This window comes from Neolamprologus brichardi, chromosome 20 (assembly GCF_056152115.1).
Source record: "Neolamprologus brichardi isolate AB-2024 chromosome 20, ASM5615211v1, whole genome shotgun sequence".
Lineage (NCBI taxonomy): Eukaryota > Metazoa > Chordata > Actinopteri > Cichliformes > Cichlidae > Neolamprologus > Neolamprologus brichardi.
In genome coordinates, this window is record NC_142123.1 from 28,524,461 (window position 1) to 28,544,768 (window position 20,308).

A 20,308-nucleotide genomic window follows, 5' to 3' on the forward strand; every position below is an offset into this window, starting at 1 on the left:
ATACTGTACCATTCGCCTCGCTAGACTCCAAATTCCTCAGGGCCTCTGGGAAGCTGACGACCTGGCCTGTGTGTGCAGGATATAGCGGTGAGAGTGCAGGAGTAAGACACGTGTAATCATTTAGGGTTAACCCTCCCAGCATGCAGTGCTGGGAGCAAACTGTTTGATGTATGATGGGCTTTATTTTTTGGAAAATTTGAATCACATGTGCTGTATGTTTGTGACTGTGTGTGCAACCATTTTTGCTTTGATGATGTGTAGCTTTGTCTAAAGGATATACATCTGTGTACTAAGCAGTGTAACGTGAGAAGATATGAGTCACTTTTTGCTCCTGGTTTAGACTGGTTTAATGACAACATGCAGTATTTCACCTGATAATACTTCCTCACAGTTGAGACCTGTGTACCCAGGTGTACACACACACTGGCTGTTGATGCAGATGCCTCCATTCTGGCAATGAAGATTGCTATGGCACGCGTCCTTCACTATCTCGCACCGTTCACCTGCAGGGTCACATATCAACCATGAGTCAAGAAAGGTCACAGATCAAACAGGTTACTTCTTCAAAAAAGTTTTTTGTTTTGCAAACAAAGTTTTTTGCAGCTCTTTCCCTAAAAATGCAGCCAAGGCGTTTTTTTAAATAAACATTTCAAACTATTTACAGAAAAATCAGCTGTTCTGCATCAAATTTGATGCCACACAAATTATTTGTGCCACTCCCAAAAAAGATTTCTGTCCACTATGAGATAAAGGAGAACATCACAAGCCTGATACCTGCAGGCCTGACAACAGGAGATGCATTACTCCTGTAACACCTGTAACATTTAGCAGCCGCCTCATTGTTCTGACACAAACAACAAAACTATTGACTACACTACACACTAACTTCACAAGATTTGCGCTAAACGTCGCAAATCTCTCACATCTCAAAACACCGCCGCAACTCCTAAAACTTCTCTCTTCCTAAACAACTAAATGTCATGTTGTCATATCAGTTTTTGATTGGTCCACATAGTACATTTTTCTACCAATAGGAAAGGCTGGGGGGGTGGGGAGGGGTTGCTCACAGGCGGAGTTTTTTTCCTTATAAAACGCCATTTTTACCGTTCCTTCCCGCAGTAAATATAAATAACGATAGTATTCAGGAAATAAACAAACACGGCATATATATTTTTTATAATAACTATGGTTTTACGTGGCCTATCAACACAATTGAAAAACTGTTATAGTTTTTCAATTGTGCTATAGTCCACACTTTCACATCTCCAATGGTTGAACACGTCATTAGCGTGGCTTCACTCCACATCAGCCATGCCGCTTTGCTAGCTAAAACACTGGTGTCGGCACATAAGGACGCTGTCATAGCCTGTCAACGACGTTGATTAGCTGCGTATATACGAATGGAAATCACATTATTGGCTGGACTATGGGATAAGGTGACATCGTTCTAATCCCATACTGGAGCAGCCAGTCACTTACTGACTAACACTATTTATTTTAATTTCAATTCAGGTTAGATTTTTTTTTTGTGCGCAACACAGATTAGAGGGAGCATTGCATGTGACATTTGCTATGTCTTCTTTTAAGCACTCACCTTCAAATCCATCCTTACAGAGGCACTGGTACTCATACTCAGCACTAGACATGCAGTGACCACCATTCAGACAGGGCCGTCGGTCACATGGGCTTCTGTCCACACATTTACTGATAGATTTGCTCTCTGTGAAGCTGTAGGACAAATCCACCTTCTTGTTGTTGATGGAAACCTAAGCATGTAATACAAACTAATTCAAGCTTCCACATGTTCAAATATATTGTGTAACCGCATCTCATTTTTAGTACACAGAGATCTCACCTCTCCTATGCAGCCCTCAAACATGTCGCTGACATTAGCAGGTTTAGGCAGGATGTCCATGTTGGGCACTCCTCCTATGTACATGAGGGTGTGGATATTGAGGCCCTGGGCTTTGCCTGGAGATGTCTTTCTCTCCATTGGACCTTGGTTGACCCTCAGGTGGCCGTCCCTCTTGTTCCGCTCAGCCACAACTCTGTGCCACTGCCCCAGAGAGACTGGCTCAGGACTGACAAGTATCGCCTGGCCTGAAAGACAAATACAAAAGCTATCAAGTTTAATTTGATACTAATTACAATAAGGAAAGAGTGCCACTTTTATTGATTTAAAATTTCTATAACTTCTATTTATCATGGAGTGATATTTACAATCAATATCTATATATTATAGCTACTTTTATAAACTTTTAATCAGCTGTAAAACAGTTTCAGTTTAAGTGTTGTTTTCAAGAAATTGCATGCTCAAATTTTTTTTTCTCACTCCCATTTCTTCTTGTTGCACATTGAAGCTCTACTTGGAACCTTGTGGAGATCCAACCATACAAAATATGATTTTTTTTTGCCATTTTTCAAGTAGACTTAAACTTTTAATCGGGACTGTATCACTACCTAAATTGTACATTTGCTTATTTTGAAATAAAAAATAAATATGATTTCTCTTTACCTGTGCCCAGTTCATATCTAAACTCTACATGTCCCTTCACCATGGAAATGGCGACGAAATCCTCCACCTTCATTTTTTTCCCACCACAGAAGAACATCAGGCCATCTCTCTGCACTGGCTTGAACTCCAGCTCAACACGCAGGTCATCATGGATGTTGGTCAGAGGAGGATAGGAGATGTATGACTCCTCACCATCAAACAGTGGCGTGGTAACCAGTTCCCCTAGGAGGAAATTAATAAAAATAAAAAAAACGTAATTTCTTATCGCAGTGTTATAAATAATTATATCTGCATATCACTATGTACCTTTCATATTCATCATGACCATTGTAAAAATATGTCATAACAGCTAGATTTTTCTGTTTTTATAAAAGACAAAGGTATATTTCAACTTACCATCCATGCATTTATCCCCAAATTTGCCAAGATGGCAGCGGCAGTCGTAGCCAAGGCCATTCAGGCGGTTGATGCAAGTAGCATCTGGTCCACAGGCCTCTGAAAAAGGTGTGAAAAATTATGATTTTATTTGTTTATAATAATTCCATTAGGAATATTCAGATACTTGGATTCAAATGTGGGGTCAATTAGTGATTCACACCTACCCGAGTGACAGTGGAGAGAAGAGTGGTGCTGACAGTTGCTGCCTGTAAATCCTCTGGGACAGCTGCACTTATACAAACTAGCCTCTGAATCCTCACACATCCCTCCATTCTAATTCAGGATATTACAATTTGTTTCACTGGTTATAATAAAATAAAACAGCAAACAAAGAAAGATGTGGATAGATTTAACTGACCTGGCATGGTTTATCTTCACAGGTAGGACAGTTTGTCACACCAGTAGAGCTGCGGTCAAGGTCTTTAAAGATGATTTCCTCACCCTGGATGAATAGCTGACGAATACAGCCTGCACGGTACCAACACTCAGTAAGGGCAAATCATCACACATATATACAGAACCTTTCCCCACAATGTAGTTCTGTTATTTAGTAAAGCGTGGGATATCTTACCCACAAAACCAGTCTTAATTCCAGCAGTTTTGGTGAGGACTGTGTAGTTGGGATAACCACCCACATAAAGCTCCTCATTGAGATCCAGACCCTGGAACTTGCCCTTATTAACAGAAAAAAGACCACATTAACTTGCATTAAAAATTAAGTGCAAATAGCGGATCAGCTGTCTTGCTTTTACATTGAAACTACAATACCTGTGAGCTGCCATTGATGGGCTCTCCTCCATCTACAATAATATATCCTTGGGTGAGGTTGCGATGCAGCTCAACTGTGTGAAACTCTCCCAGTTTAATAGGGTGTGGGTCACGTATGGTGGCCATGCCAGAGCCCACATCAAACCTAAGATAACAGAGATTTTAAAAATCCATACATCTTCTTAAGGTCACCTGTCCATTTTTAAATTATAGCAATAGTATATATGATGTCTGTGAAGGTTCTCAGTCATCCAGGTCATTGTAGTCAAAGGAGCTTGCAAAGAAAAGCGTCTGGACTTCTTTAAGTTGCTTGAGTTCCCTCCCCAGACGCCTTAACGCCCACTCACATCCTGGGCCATCTGACCTCAGGAATTCACATGATAAGGTGGGGCCAGGTTTCACAATGAGTTCACCCAAAACCCTGGCTGATTGGGACCCACACCCAGTTTCACACCTTGGCTCAGGCGATTAGAGGATCATCAGGGGGTCCTTTTGTCCCTCTGTGGGGGGATACTCCCACAAGGTTTAAATCTGGGACTCCCCACCATTTGACCATAGAACTGAAGAAGCTTCTCGGATGAGAGGTGAAACGTCTTCAAGCAACTTAAAGAAGTCCAGACGCTTTTCTTTGCAAGTATATATGATAACAAATTTAAATTGATTTCAACTGACCGGAATTCCAAGCGGCCACCCACAAGCCCCAGAGAGATAAAGTCAGCTCCTGTAGTCCTTCTCTGGCCATTGTAGAGAATCATACCTGCACAGCAAGAAGACACAATACTAGTACAAAGTTGATTCTAGATCATTTCCCCCACATCTTAATCCTTATCCATCTTAATAAGTCAAAAAAATCGACTAGATTTATTTAAATGATGTTATTACAAGAATATCCTTGTCTCAGTGGTGCATAATTTCCCTTTTTCAGCTGTGCCTTCATTTATTGGCACTGCTTTCAGAGTATTTACACGATATATAAGTGACTTGTTAGGATGGATATTGATTGCAGTATCATTCACACAGGAAGTGAAACAATCAATCCAGTGAAAGCTGGATGGTAAAGCAGCATGCTAGGGTGACACGAGTATAAAGCCAACCAAAGCCATGTTACAAATGGTCCTCCTATCGCTGGGCTGCAAAATGGAACCAGTCACATCATAATAGCATATTCTTCTGTTTTCTTTCTCTACATGCTGAAAATATACATGCTTATATGAGGCTCATGGGGAAATGGGAACATGCAATCTTGCATGTCTACCTTTATCTTTACCGAAAATGGATGATCAACATGTTAAAAGAATAAGGATACTATAAAACATGTAATTAATTATTATTCATTTGTCATTAATCTGAGGCTGCACTTACATAGTTTTAAGATCTTGTAAAGACCTGATCTTTTTTATTAATTCCTGTTATGTAAAAACTTTACCATATTTGATCCTCTAAATATATGAAAGCTTACAATCCTGCAAGCAATTGTGTCAAAAGGTTTAATAGTATGGTTAAATTGCTCTTGCAGTTTATTTAGTGTTTTTTTGCTTTGTTTTTTTTGCTACAATTTGCTACCAGATGGGTGGAGCAAAAATCTGTAATGTCACATATAAGTTGCAAAAGATAAAACTGGCAATGATGAAAATTAGAGCCAGATAGATTTCCATCAATGCTGAATTATTTCATGCCCCATTCATTCAAAAGAGACAGTATAACTACTGTACTTGCAAAAGCAGCTTGACTTTAGCTTCAAATGTGCATGTGTAATATTGTTCTTCCTTATACATACAATCATTTGAAGCACAGCTGATTTGTACATAGCTTTGAAGCGGATGAACAAGACTGGGATGTGAAAGCAGACTTGTAAGCTTTTTTAATACTGATCACATCTAATATTACCAAATGTGTTCTTGGAATCATGAATGAAAACTCAGTACAAAAACATTGGCCATGCACCATGTCGAATCTGTTTCACAGCCCCAAAATCAGCTCTGAGCTGGATGCATTATGGGAAAATCTGATGCAGCCAAAAAGCAATACTGCCAACATCAGCCTTGAGTTCCTGAGATTCTCAAGCACTGAGACTCACCGGCGTACAATATGAGACCTTCCCACCACACGGGTGAGATGTGAGAGAGATGGAAGGGACAGGAGACGCAGTGAAATTACACATGAGGAGATATGAAAAATATACTACACAACAATGCACAAGATTTAACAAAAAAGTAATGCAAACTATACACTATGCAATTAAAGCAGATTTAAGTATGTACATCCTTACCATCGACGTTATCAGGTCTAAAGTTGACCTTAATATTGAAAGCTTTATAAGCATTTTTGATAGTTGGCAGGGTGAGGTACGACGAGGGTTCCTGGGCAAAATATGGCATCACTCTCTCTGGAAAAAAAACAAAAGAATCACATTATAGTTAACGCAGGCTTTTCTTTGGTTCAAACTCACAACTATTTACTAATATCTCAACTCCCCACACTAACCATGGACTTCAAGTGTAGTAAAGGACTCCACTTTGCCCTGCTTGTTTGAGGCTGTACAGACGTATGTGCCAGAATCCTCATGGGTGACCCGAGGAACTGTCAGCACGTTGGCTTCTTGGAAACACTTAGCAGGAAGCTCCCTATCAAGCTAGATAAACAAACAAACAAAAAAAACCCCAACAGATTTGTACATAAAACACACTATCCACATATTTTATAAATAAGGTTTTACCAAAGAGAGACTTTAGCCTCAATAATCTATCTCAACAATGTCTGCTAGGCTACCTTAGACCATTTGATATCAGGAACAGGATATCCTGAGGCCACACAAGGCAAGACTGCATCTGACCCAACCGCCACCTCCTTCGTTTTTGGCAGAGCAGCAATTTGAGGAAGGGCTGTGCAAACAAGTTAGGAATTGAAAAGATGATGAGTGGGAGCTTAAGTCATTAATATATTTGAAAGTGCAAGCATCTGCCTATGTGATGAAAGGGAAAAATGTCCCATTATTAACTCACACTGGACATTCAGGACCACTTGAGACTGTACTGAGCCCACATCATTGGTGGCTGTGCAGCGGTACTGGCCAGCGTCGGCCTCTGTCACCTGTTCAATCTTCAGCATGCCACCCTTCACTACAATGTGAGGTGGCAGAGACCCGCCGACTTTGCTCCACTTTACTGTGGGCTCTGGGTCACCAACAGCCTGGCATTCAAACTCCACAGAGTTCCCAATCATAACTGTCTGCACTGAGGTACGCACATTGATCATGACCTTTGGCAAGGCTGTGGAAAAAATAAATAACAAAGATGAATAAGGTTGGAACTGGTTTGGATAAAGCAGTGTATAGATTAGCGTATACACAAAGGACGTAGCAGACCTTGGATTGTCAAACGAGCAGTGTCCTGTGCTTGACCATACACGCTGCTAGCTCGGCAGATATAAACACCTTCATTGCTTTGCTCTAGGTTCTCAATCCTGCAGGAAAAGGTGATTGGAAAAAAGTTTGAATACATATTATAGAACATTTAAAGGACTTAATTATTTTCCTTTTGCTTCTATAGACCTCAGTTGTTGTAGAAAAAACATTACAAACATATCAACAAACTACACCGTCGTGCCGGAGAGTGTATTTATCACAGTGAACAAAGGCTCTGCAGTTTACTTTTAGCTCATTCCTTCTGTACTAACCTCCTGCCTGAAATAAACACAAGCACACCAAATCCACGTCTGAACATAGTCCCCATAAATTCATCATATTCTTTCCTTGATATGCAGTTTTCATAATCTGCCCTTTAAAATTAAAATCACATAACTGTAACTTGTTTTAAAAATGTTCAGTAGGAACAAATTTACCTTAACAGAGACAATATAGAAAACTCAAAATGCATTAAGAGATTGATTCATGTGTTGACTGAATTGATGCACATTTGTTGACTTGACAAAAGCCAAAGTACACAATATCACCTCACCTTTAGGTAGATCTTTTGAGTTTATTATGTTTAATTTGTTTTGGGAAGACTAAGATGTAAAGATTAAACTTTCAGAACACACAAACATCCACATACTGACACGTTTTTAATTATGACTTCTTTTCCATTTTCGTGAATCCAAAACGAATTACCTGAGCACTCCATCCTTGATGTGGCTGTTTGGTGGCAGGGCTCCTCCTTCCTTTAGCCACTCAATCTTGGTTTCTACACCACCTGCTGCTGAACAGGTGAACTCCACAGCACTGCCCTGGGCTTTTACTTCAACCTGTGGTGCTACACGCACTGCCAACGGAGCTACAAAAAGGAAAGAAGAATGCGGTCTAAGTTTTGCTGTGACACAGCACATAACGGTTACAAGAAGAAATTTTCACAAGAAGAAATATGAGTGGTATTTATTTTAGACTACTGGCCTAACTCACATCTGACTGTGACTTTTGCAATCACTTCACTGTTGCCCACTTTGTTGCTGGCCACACACTTGTAGCTTCCAGCATCCTCAGAGGTAGCTAGGTTTATCTGGAGGTCCCCTTCCCTAACCTCAGCCCTTGGCGAGAGGTTTCCATCAAGCTTGGTCCAAGTATAGGTCAAAGGAGCAGTTCCATGGGCCAGGCATTGCAACCTGATCACCTCCCCAACTCGCACAGCCACATCATTAGGCACAGAGGTGGCATACGGAGGAGCTAGAGACAAGAGAGGAAAAACTCAGTAGATTAACTATGGACTGCAAAACTACTTTAAATCCAGAGTAGTACACGCATACCCAGACAGACTCTGAAAAGTGACTACAGAAGCAACAGTGGAAATACAGACACTCACTCTCTACATCTAACGTAATGGTGACTTTAGTGGTGCCCATGTTGTTGGTGGCACTGCAAATGTACTCTCCAGAGTCTTGTCTCCCAACGTTTTGCAACACCAAGCTGTTGTTCACAAGCGTGTGCCGCCAAGGCAGAGGGGACCGCAGCTTGGTCCACCTGATTTGTGGGGCAGGGAAACCTACCAAAAGACAAAGCAGGGGAATAAATATATTATTTTCAGCTTGGCTTGAAATGGACACTTTCAAACTGTTTACTTCTTGCAGTATTCACTTAAAATGAAGCTGATTTTACAGGTTTTACCTTTTTGTAGTACTATAACATAAAAACTGTCAAAGTGTATTTATAAAAAGGTTTCAGATGAATTCAAAATAACTTCTCTGCAGGCATTACCGTGGGCCTCACAGCGCAGTGTTGCAGTTTGACCCTCCACTACAATCATAAGCGGTTCAGGAACAAAGGCCCTGGGCACTGTAGGCAACTGGGATCCTCCCTCGACAATTACTTCCACCCTGGTCTCAGTAGTACCTTCATTGTTTCGAGCTGCACACACATATGTGCCACTGTCTTCTGGACGTGCTGCTAGTATCTGAAAAAAGGACATAATTAAAAGAGATAATATTAAAATAAACAGACAAGCACTGACTTTGAAGCTGGGTCTTTAACTAGGAAAACATGTAGAAATTTGAATTGTTTTGAAAATTTTGACAGTGGTCTAAGAATATCAGTACCTGCATGACTGCGTTGGACTCCATGAGCACAGGACTGCTCAGCACTACCTTGCGGTTGTTGTCAAGCCTGTGCCATGAAACCGAGGGGCGGGGCTCTCCTGAAGCTTGGCATTCCAGGTTAATGGGCTCACCCACCCTAATCTGCACAGGCCCGACAGGGGTTACCGTGGCCACAGGAGCCTCTGAAGGCACATACGCACAATATTGGTATGGAGTGCTGATATTTAAGCAGCCACTAGAGGGAACCATCGTGCAAACCAGTTGGATTAAAGTGCTGAATGACATGCATGCAGCTTACCCTTAACAATCAAAGACACTATGGTGTGCGTGATGCCGAATGGGTTGCTTGCCACACAGCGATAGGCACCATGGTTGATGGTGCGTGCATTGGTAATGGTAATAACAGAACCATCAGAGCTAACTTTGACATTGTCTGCAGAACACAGTGGCAAATGAAACATTAAATTAGCTTTAAAAACTGAAGAGGACATTTAAAAAAATTGTACTCAGCCTACAAAATCAGCAGTAGTGATCTCTTTTATTCACTGGTACAAAGAGGTATCTAATTACTTCTTTAAGACAGACTCTAAAAAGTGTGAACCTTTTTGGCGGTGTGGGGTTTGAAAGAAGTAAAACTTCACGGGAAAGGAGAGTGCTAATGAAAACTCATTTAGAAATTCTCTTTCAGGTTCCGGCTTCCTCCCACCGTCCAAAGACATGCAGCTTGTGGGGATAGGTTAATTGGATAATCCAAATTGTCACTAGGTGTAAATGTGCGAATGAAAGTGAGTGCAAATGGTTGTCTGTCCCTGTGTGTTGGCCCTGCGACAGACTGGCGACCTGTCCAGGGTGTACTGCCCTATGACAGCTGGGATAGGCTCCAGCGCCCCCCGCGACCCTGAAAAGGATCAGCGGAAGCGAATGGGATGGAGGCTGTCTGAACATTTTCTACTTTTGTTTAGCAGAAAATACTTTGTATTAGTCATATTTTTAATACTAGAAATGCTCTGTGTGATTTAGGCTAAGAAGCTGCTTGACGAGAGCGTGGAGGACGAAGTACACAGAAGCTTTGAATTCAATGTCCCACCTTTGAGCAATCTGACATAATATGGACATTATACTTGTGAACTTTCAGGTTAAAGATTTTTTATTGTCCAGTTTAACTGAGGTGGACATGTGGTAACATTTAGAACAGTTCAGAACTATAGTAAATGTGTGAAAACACCCTGGTTTTTATCCTTAAATCTCAGAAAATTCTCGAAAACATTCAAATATGTTTTTCTAGCCCCCAAGTAAACCCTTGGTTTCACTCTAAAAGCTTTCACTCTAGAAAATATGAATATTTATTGATCATATTTATAAGCAAGTATCAATTTGTTATTACAATAAAAAGGACACTTTCTGAAAAGCTCCCTGAATGAAGTTTAAAATTAGTGATTAAACATAGAATATAATATGGAGGGTGAACTGCAGATGTAACTGATTGTAAATAATTATGTCATAAAATCAGAAGTCATTAAGAAGGTTTTGTTCTTTAAAGGCGGTTTGAGCACAGTAATTACCTTGCAGTGGCTTGTTACTGGCCAGTTTCCACTCCAGTCTAACAGGCTGGGCTCCACTGTACACATTGCATTTGAAGCTGGCTGACTCCCCTATACGCACTGCAGCGCTGTGGGGTTCAATGGCAATGATTGGGCTCTGCTGGCCTGCAGCAGAAAGCAGTGGTTTTGACTCTGGACAAAATCTCTTTGAACAATCTCATTCATTTAACTGATATACTAGCCACAAAAACATGAAGCAACAGATTCAGCATGGTGATGGGTTACACTGGCAGCTGGGAAAGTAACTCAAACATCACTGAAGTCAAGGAAGAAGTGATCGAGGATGAGATCATGGGATAGTTGCAGGGAAAATAATTCAATCTGAGGTCACACTGGGCAACACTGGAAAATGGAAAAGTTCATTCATGAAGTGAAGCAGTGAGAACAACACCTTCCCATGTAATGCCCTGTTTCGCCCAGCTGCTGACGGATGCTGGCAAATAAAAATCCCTGGTACTGTCAATCTCAAGCATGGTGAACACAGTGAGCTTAAACAATGTGAAAAAACCCAATGGGCTCTTAGATTACTCGAGTCTGTCAGTCAGTCTTTATATCAGAACATTGGAAACAATCAAATATTTAAACTGAGTCATTTTACTATTTCATAAAAAATATTCGATCATTTGAATATAATGGCAGCAGAAAATAAAATAAAAAAAGACTGGGTAAAGAAGACTGGAAAATTAAGTGTTACCAAAAAATAAAAAATAAACAGCTGGAAGAAAATGTGGTAACTAATTTGGTTAATTAGCAACAGGTCACTAACATGAGTGGGTCTAAAAAGAGCACCTTTTCATAGATTCTGCGATGCCAGTCTGCAGAAAAATTATTTGAGCAATTTCAGAATAATGTTCCTCAACGTACAATTTTGAATTCTGAATGTCTCATATTATGGAGGTGCATTCATGCCAATAGAATGGGCAGCTTGCACATCTGGAAAGGCACCATCAATGCTGAAAAATCCATACAGGTTTTAGAACATGTGCTCCCGTATGACATCTTTTTCAGGGAAGGCCTTGCATATTTCAGCAAGACAACGCAAAACCGTGTACTTCATCTACTACAGGGTCATGGTTTCCTAGTAGAAGGATCCGGATGCTACACACCGTGAAATAAAAAATACAACAATGTGTTTCTGCCATCAAATTCTAAATAAGCTAATACTTTTCTCAAAAAGGTACATTTTCTCAGTTTAAACATTTGATATGTTTTCTGTGTTCTGTTGTGAATAAAAAATCGGTTTATGGGATCTGACATTTCACACAGTGTCCCAACTCTTTTGAAATTGGGCTTGTACCACCTGAATGAGGCTCTCAGTGCCACACAAACTTACGTGAAGAAGACGAAGTAACAGACACAGAGACAGAGGCCTGATGGACATGAGATCCAGAGCCGCTGGGGTTTCCTTGTACTCGACAGATATACTCTCCTGAGTCGTCTGCAGTAGCTGACAGGATTTGTAGCTGACTGCCCACAACCTGCACAAAGGAATCGAGTTGCTTCAACTGAACATGCACGATGAAATTACCACCTTACATTTACTACTGGAAAAAAAATCAATACACTAATGAGCAAAACATTATAACCACTCACTAATGAAGCCAATATAATTGATTATTATGTCTCAACATTACACGTTAAGCTCAGGAATATATTCAGACAAGTTACGGGAAATTTAATGATAGTTACTAACATAAAGTATGCTGTTGTATATAGGGCTGCAAATTCACAGACCAGGGACTGAACTACATTTTAAGCAACTGACGGAAGCCAGCTGATTCCCTTCTCTTTGAAATCGTGTGAACAGCTAACATTTACCAGGGGAAGCAATGCCACCAAGATGCACTGTGGGAATGATGAACCCTACAGCTAATTTTCCCAGATGAAACTCAAACTGAGCATCTGTGAGCTGCTGTGGAACAACAAGTCTGTCATCACATTGAAACTTAGGGGAGTTAAAGGATTTGCAGTTTATATCTTGTTGCCAGATACCACAAGGCCTGAAAAGTCTATTACTTGGTGGTTCGCAGCTGTTTTGACAGATGTGTCCATCTAGATTATTTTGTGTGACATGCTTAGTTTTGGAGATATACTTTTCGGAAATGTCAGCCTTTTCTTGAACTAGATGACACAACTTTCTGGTGGTCAAAGCATTAAAAAAAAGTCGGCAGTAATGTCTCGTTCCAAATCTTAAAAGTTTTTCTTACTATTTACTGTTTTTACAAAATTCTTTTGTCTGAAATACATGCTAACTGTGCATGCATTACTAAGGATTATATATTACTATTGCTATATCTGACATAAAAATGCTGACAAAACTGATATAATGGATAGGCACAAAAGTAGGTTGTGCATACACTGGACTTCGGCAAGTACCGCGATCCTTGTGATTGTATAGTATGTACTGTATGTATGTTGAGTGAGTCTAAGTCAAAGAACCAAATTTATGTGCAGTCTGGAAAAGATAAAGGTTATATAGATTATTTTCCCTTGCTAGCATATAAGATGTCTCTTATCAAATGGAGGAACAATGACGCACAATGTGTGATTACCTGGTGATTGGCAGAGAGGTGTCCACTAGCTTTAGTCCAGATGACAGGGGGAGGAGGATTTCCTGGCGCAAAACAGTTGAGCTCCAGATTGTGGCCTATTTGGACATCAGCTATGGATGGTTGGATGCTCACCACATTATAGCTATGATCAGCTGCATGGCACAAACATAAATAGTTAAGCTGCACGGTGTTTTTATCTGTCAGAGTATTTATAGTAAAACACAATAAAATGAAATTAAAATTCAAAGTTGTGTCTGAGACACTGATGACTTTAGTTTGACTGCCATGCTGTCTTACCTTTGTGCACACTGACTTTAATGGGAGCACTATTTGAGCCAATGCTGTTGCTGCCGACACACATGTAAGTACCCGAGTCGGCCACTTTGATATCAGGGATGAACAGAGTACCGATGTCGGTGCGGTCATTACGAGCCTGGAGAGGACATACAAAAATGAGACAAACTTAGAAACTACATTACCATTCTTTTGTGAAACAATACAAAACAAGCATTATTTGACTTATATTTGCCTCATATTTGACAAAGATAAATCATAAACTGACAGAGCACATTACTTACCTGTGTCCCTTGAAACAGCACAAATATAACATTGCTGATTGAGTCACATTACTAGCTAAAAGCAACACAAAAGCACTATAGCATAGGTCTTAAAGACGAGACAAGAGCTGTTATTACTCTAGTTTGTACAGTTGTTTATGAATTTGGTGACACTGTCCATCGTACATGGAAGTGTAAAAAGTAGTGCCAGCTTTACTACGATGTTATGATTTGTTAATAGTCCACGATCAGTGATAATTACAGCACTGTGCACTCATCTTGAGGACTTTTCTTTATATTTTGTTCCCAAGCTTCCAGCAGCCTTCTTGATTTTTTTAGGTGGTCTCTTCCACCATTTTCTCTTATGAAGGTCTTTCAAAATTCTTTGAACATTGGTTTTTTTTTTAAATCCTTTTAGACCCTTTGCAAAGGAAGGATTTTTGTTTTTTAAGCCACGTACCACTTACCGGGCCTAAAAAAGTATCTAGAGCAAATAAACAGTATCTGTTTAGGAACAGATACTGCAGACCGCTTCAAGAATTTACAAAGAAATGTTGCTTAAGAGCAACATTTTTTGTGTTGAATCATAAGCACAGACTGAACAGGTATTATTGTTCAGTCCCAATTCCCAATTATTGACTTTGAAGCTGGTTTAAAATTGAACAAACTCTGTTTTTGCCTTACATAATGTACCTCGATTTACATTTGCACGTTTCAATAAATCACTGCACCTATTTTCAACTTTCCTAGCAAAATATAAAGAAATTTGGGGTGACTCAAAACTTTTTGCACAGTACTGTAAATTTACTACAGCTAACAGTTGTTGATCACCAAAATAATGAAAAAATTACGACATTTAGAGAAGACAGGTTGTGACAGTTAGCATTTTAAAACAGGTCTAAACTTTATATCCACCATCAAATATCTTAAAACAATTTCACCACATATTTATGAGCTCCTGAGACTTTTCGGCTAGCAACTTGACTTGTTTGTACTCTACTCCACATGGCAGTCAGATGCCCAGCAAAGCTGAAAATGAGCTTGTATTAAGTTTGGAAACACCTTAGATGGGAGGAGAAACAGAAAGGGGTTGGTCTGGGGAGGGATTACTGTATCCGGGGGGTGTCAGGGCATCCATGGACAAAGCTGCTTAGCTTCGGACCATTCAACCGTGAGGGAGGCTAAACCGAGCAGTGGCTGAGGCGGGCTGTGGCGGGCTGTGGCTCAATGTGTGTCTGAACCCATTGACAAGTTTTCAAAGCAAGCTGTTTGCTAGAGCATACAGAATTTCTGCGTGGTCGCACGGCAGAGCCCGGCTCCCCTTGGGAAAGGCTGACACAACGCAGTGGCTCTCTGAGGCAGAACTAAACAGGCCCCGAAGCCCTTGTCAAGCCGAGGAGGGCCGGTCAGAATCCAGACTAACACAAAACCCTCTGGGCAGGGGGGCAGAGGGCTACGCCTGGCATAGAGAAAAATATGTCTGAAATACCTACAGTACCTACTGTATACTTAGTGCTGTTAATACACTCAATGGAATGATGGGGGTCAACTGGGTGCTGAGAACCCAAACATTTGAGGGATGGTATGATATGGACAGCACAAAAACAGGACACCATGGAATGGCTTTATTATTACAACATAATTTAAAAACAGGTACTGCATGCGAGTACACTAAGAAGTCAACCGGGCCAAGCTAGTTGGTTTTAATGTATTTGGCACCAATGCCACAATGACTTAGTGAGCAGCTGTGATAAATTAACATAATTTACAAGGTGTGAATCAAGGACACGTTTGATCATGCACTTAGTCGACAATGTGTGAAGACGAGGTCAGTAGAGGACAATGGATGTGAACTATGAGACAAAACAGACAGACGGTGGACAGATGGACAGACCTGCAGGTCCTCAATACGTCTCTGTAACACATCGAGACTGTTGCTTTTAAACTGATGGAAACCATGAGAGGGAATAGCCTGAGCAAATGTCAGAACAGGGTAGGACAAAAAAAAAAGAAGAGGAGGAGACAAACAGAAGGGAGGGAAAAATAAAGTTAAGAGGTCAAAATGCTGAAACAGCCATAAACACTCTGATTACCATCGGCACTGGACTTACCTTGAGGTTTTAGATAGAAATAATACAGAAAGGAATATAAATGCGGTTACAGTTTTTAATTAAATGCTGTTCTTTCAGGCATCGGAAAGATGGATATAGCTCACCTGAGGGGGGATTTGTCCTCCATTTTTCAGCCAGGTGAGCTTCGGGGTGGGTGATCCCGATGCTCTGCAGTACAACCTCAATGTGTCACCTTCTTGGACTTCTGTATTTTGAGGACTGACTTGGACTTGAGGTAGGTTGCCTAGACCACTAGGGTTAGAGTCTAACCAAAGAATGCAACATGACATTCAAAGACACATATTGTGATCACAGGACAATGGAATCATCTGTTAACTTAGAAAACCACTCTATTCCTAAACCCGAACATTGCATTTTGTCCCCAGATAGTTGTGAGTCCTCAAAATCTTTCTGTGGAAACATGAAATAAAAATGCATACACACTTAATAAACACAGTGCATACTTTGGACAAGGAGAGAAACCCGCGCTGTGTGCTCGCCATGCGTGTTTAGGGCCTTGCAGGTGTAGTCTCCCTCATCAGCCGCGTCCACTGACGTGAAGGTCAGTATGCCACCTCGTATCACTGCTCTCGGACTCATTCGGTTACTCGGACCTCCTGTAGGGATCACACAATTACACTAATGTCACTAATGACAAAATCAAAGCAGTGGGGGTAGGTTTTGTAGGTTTCTTTTGCTGGACTAGATTTCCTAGAGACAAACACAACATAGCGGAAATCTGGTCTTTCTACTTAAATAAGTAGAAATAGCTCAATAAACCCTGCATTAAATAGATTAAGAAGGAAATTCAACTTATCATACCAATCCATTCGATGGCAGGGGTTGGGTTCCCAGTTACTGTGCAGTGGAACTCTGCCCTTTGGCCTTGATAGACGTTCAGCACTGAGGGAGTTACAGTGGCCAGAGGCCGGGCCCCCTCTGCAGCTACAGAAGGACACAATTCAGTCAAGCACAGCTCTAAAATCTCACCAGACCTAACATGGAGAAACAGACCTTCTAAATGAATCGTGAATTTTTGTCAGGAGACTACAGCCTCTGCTTGACCATCAGGCTATTTTATTACAAACTGTGAAAATGTTTTTACATGTAAGGGACTGATCAGACTGATCTGACTTAGAGAGAAAGTGATGGCCTGTGCCTCAACCCACTTGGCAGCCTAAATCCCCAGTGCAGACAAAACAGATGAGATGTGGCATGCAGTCCTTGGCAGGGCCTCTGGGTATATTGCTGTCTACGCCAGTTTGGCTAGCTTCTGGACTGTGTATTCGATCCCAGGGTAGCAGACCAAAAGAAAGGGCTCTTTCAGTCGGATGGGAGGAGGCTATGTACTGTAGGCTGAAAACTGGGATTTTTGAAGCCTTGGCTAATCTTTGACTCTCTGACCCCAGTGACACGAACACTCCAGGGCGTTCACTGTGGGACATGAGGCAGGCATGACAGTCTGAACACTGGCTTAGCATCTATGAACTGATTTGATTATGACTATAGATGTGTTTTATTATTTGTATTTGTTATGTTTTATAAATGTCACGTCACAGCAAGAAGGCCGTGGGTATGAATCCTCCTTGTGACCTTTCTATGTGAAGTTTGCATATTCTCCTCATGCTTGCCTGGGTTCTCTCTCGATTCCTCCCACAGTCCAAAGACATGAGGTTAGGCTAACTGGTGATTCTAAATTGTCTGAAGGCGTGAATGTGAATGATTGTCTGTCTCTGTGTGTTGGCCCACTGACAGACTGGTGACGTGTCTGTCACAGGGCAGACATGGTTGCCCCCCACCCACACATACCTGGATTGGATAAGTGGAACAAAACCGATGGATGGATGTAAATGTCTACGGTAGAATCAGTGCAACATGCAATAACACTTAAAATACCAAAAAAAGGAAGAAAACCCACCAAAAAACTACTTCTCACATTATTAACATGGGATCTGTCTTAGCAGTTAGCTTTGGTTTTATCTGCCCAATTTTTGAGATATAACTCTTCTCATCTTTTTTACTCTGGTTATACTGTATTACAGTAAAGGTATTTCATTTGCTATTCAAAAAGACTAGCAATATCAGTAGTTTCATTAGTTTGTACTATTTTTTTTAACTAAATGCCAAGAAACACGTTAACCTGCACGTGTTTAGGAAATATATTGAATAATTTGCTAATTATCACATTTTAAGAAGAGCTCAAAAAGATCGGATGTTTTTATTTAACAAGTTTTAGGGCTATAAAAAAAATACCTGACACTCTCTGCCTGATGATGGTGCTATGTGAAAGGTTTACTGGTGTTGTGAAAGGATGTGAATATGTGTAGTGCTGCATATTTCATGGCAATCCATAAAGAAGTTGTTAAGGAATTTTATTCAAAACATAAACTGAGCACTGAGTGAGTCTGGAAAATAGTCATGGGAATAAGACCACAGATATAAGACCACCACAGATAATTTATGGAAATCCATTCTGTTACTTGTTGAGCTAATTCACCTGTGGCCACTGCAGAAAACAACTATCTATAACCACACTAGAATTAAGATACTGCTTTAAGAAACAAATATTTTCTTCATACAGTGTTTGATTGTACGAAGCCGCTGCAGTATAGTTTAGCCTAAACACTCACGCTGTTACTTAAAGTACACTTCCATCTGAGTATCTCTTCACACAAATGTAAGTGTGGACTCCAGTCTGCTATGCACATTTAGCTATGATGCAATGGGGTTGTGATGAGATGTATTAAGCACAGTATGATGTTTGAAGCCCAGATGACAGAATAAAAAAAGTTTAGCATGATTCCTGAAACGATAGAGGAAAGTGAAGAGGAAAAGAAGGTAAGAATGAAGTAACATTTCCTATATGACATTATGTCATATAAAACATGCAAGTACACAACCAGAAAATTAGCTGGACAATTATTATTTTAACAAAACAGACTTAATTACTTTGTCCACGTTATATTTCATCTTTTTTGGTCATCTGTAACTAGGACGATAAAGTAACTGAAAGGACTCCAGTGACTGAAAAAAATAGATTTTTAAAAGTTTTTTTCTAAACAATGGAAAAAAGACTCTACTTTCACAAGGAGATGCCCATTGGAATGAACATGCACTTTTCCCAGGAGTGATGGATCCAAATGAACCAAAAAAGTCAAGTAGGAACCAGTAACACTCATGTACAATCTTATAAGCCTTAATTCTAAGAAGGACACAAAAAACATATTTTTAGCTCTTAGCAACGCAACTTTTTTGATTGTTTTTGAACACCACATAAGAGAGCATGTATGCTCCAGGCTATTATTAATGCAGCGTCTGCGGCTGTTGCTTGGGTGGTTGTACATGGATGTTACCAAATCACTAGCGCATCCATGCTGTGGAAGATTAGAGCATGCATGTAAAGGAGACAGAGAGAGGAGGGTCCTTCTAGGGAACCCTGTAGAAGAAATCATGCCCATGCGGACTTACTATGTCTGCGTCCTTCAAACATTTCATAGGATGTGTAAAACATCTGAGTCTGTGAGGCCTCTGGATATGAGGGAGGGAGGGAGGGAGGGAGGGATGAAGGGAACAGGTAAACTGACAGGTCAGCTTTCTGAAGTAATGGTGGTTTACCTCGCATCTCCTCAGAGACAGTCGCCGTAGTTTTTCCCACTCGATTGCAAACATCATCACACACGATGTAAACATGTTAAAAAAAAATCATGGGATTGAATTCAAATGGCACCACTTTGACGTTTGTTTTTCCATTTCAGCTTGTGGTTTTTTAAATTGTTTAAGAATTTGTCACTCGTGGTGCCATTAAATAGCTTCATGCATTCAAATTAATACTTACCTAATACATATTGTATGAGTCAAGATAGTTTCCGAAATGATGCTTTGAAATGTATCAGTTTTATGCTTATCTAACAATGAGGAAAACCCGCTTAGACTTTAAAGTCTGAGTACCACATGTGTAACAGACAAAAGACTCATGATACATATAGACACACAGACACACAGACTCAAAGAGCATCACTATGAGAGCTGTTCAGCAACACAAAATTAAGATATACAAAGTAGCCACATGCAGGTTAGTAGCAAGAAGCTGTTTTAAATACTGGAAATTTCAGGTGCTAAAAGCCAGCATACAGCTTGTGGTCACCCTGACTCTAAAATATATTATAGATGTAAATGAGTGAGGCTGTAAAAAAAATCTCTTTGTTCTATATGTGATACTTTTAATAACTTGTTTTTCTTTTAA

The 20,308-nt window shown here is 40.4% G+C and overlaps 1 protein-coding gene across 6 annotated transcripts in view; it reads right to left on the reverse strand.

The window, feature by feature from the left end:
- Positions 1-20,308, reverse strand: part of hspg2 (heparan sulfate proteoglycan 2) — a 103,587-nt gene that overhangs the window by 15,598 nt on the left and 67,681 nt on the right. For 4 of the 6 annotated variants that reach the window (XM_087833327.1, XM_087833325.1, XM_035909176.2 and 1 more), the window contains 32 exons: positions 19,534-19,593; positions 16,888-17,010; positions 16,530-16,682; positions 16,170-16,330; positions 15,849-15,926; positions 13,695-13,830; positions 13,398-13,549; positions 12,179-12,323; positions 10,807-10,950; positions 9,543-9,677; positions 9,245-9,426; positions 8,907-9,102; positions 8,515-8,694; positions 8,118-8,378; positions 7,830-7,992; positions 7,086-7,183; positions 6,724-6,990; positions 6,491-6,603; positions 6,206-6,353; positions 5,991-6,107; positions 5,799-5,816; positions 4,394-4,478; positions 3,722-3,866; positions 3,525-3,627; positions 3,312-3,421; positions 3,118-3,226; positions 2,912-3,010; positions 2,516-2,737; positions 1,856-2,100; positions 1,595-1,766; positions 372-503; positions 10-66 (listed from right to left, as the gene is read on the reverse strand). In XM_087833327.1, coding sequence (XP_087689453.1) covers positions 10-66; positions 372-503; positions 1,595-1,766; positions 1,856-2,100; positions 2,516-2,737; positions 2,912-3,010; positions 3,118-3,226; positions 3,312-3,421; positions 3,525-3,627; positions 3,722-3,866; positions 4,394-4,478; positions 5,799-5,816; positions 5,991-6,107; positions 6,206-6,353; positions 6,491-6,603; positions 6,724-6,990; positions 7,086-7,183; positions 7,830-7,992; positions 8,118-8,378; positions 8,515-8,694; positions 8,907-9,102; positions 9,245-9,426; positions 9,543-9,677; positions 10,807-10,950; positions 12,179-12,323; positions 13,398-13,549; positions 13,695-13,830; positions 15,849-15,926; positions 16,170-16,330; positions 16,530-16,682; positions 16,888-17,010; positions 19,534-19,593 — 4,509 coding nt within the window. The remainder of the gene's footprint in view (positions 1-9; positions 67-371; positions 504-1,594; positions 1,767-1,855; positions 2,101-2,515; positions 2,738-2,911; positions 3,011-3,117; positions 3,227-3,311; positions 3,422-3,524; positions 3,628-3,721; positions 3,867-4,393; positions 4,479-5,798; positions 5,817-5,990; positions 6,108-6,205; positions 6,354-6,490; positions 6,604-6,723; positions 6,991-7,085; positions 7,184-7,829; positions 7,993-8,117; positions 8,379-8,514; positions 8,695-8,906; positions 9,103-9,244; positions 9,427-9,542; positions 9,678-10,806; positions 10,951-12,178; positions 12,324-13,397; positions 13,550-13,694; positions 13,831-15,848; positions 15,927-16,169; positions 16,331-16,529; positions 16,683-16,887; positions 17,011-19,533; positions 19,594-20,308) is intronic. The other 2 variants (XM_087833328.1, XM_087833326.1) reach the window with 1 other exon arrangement.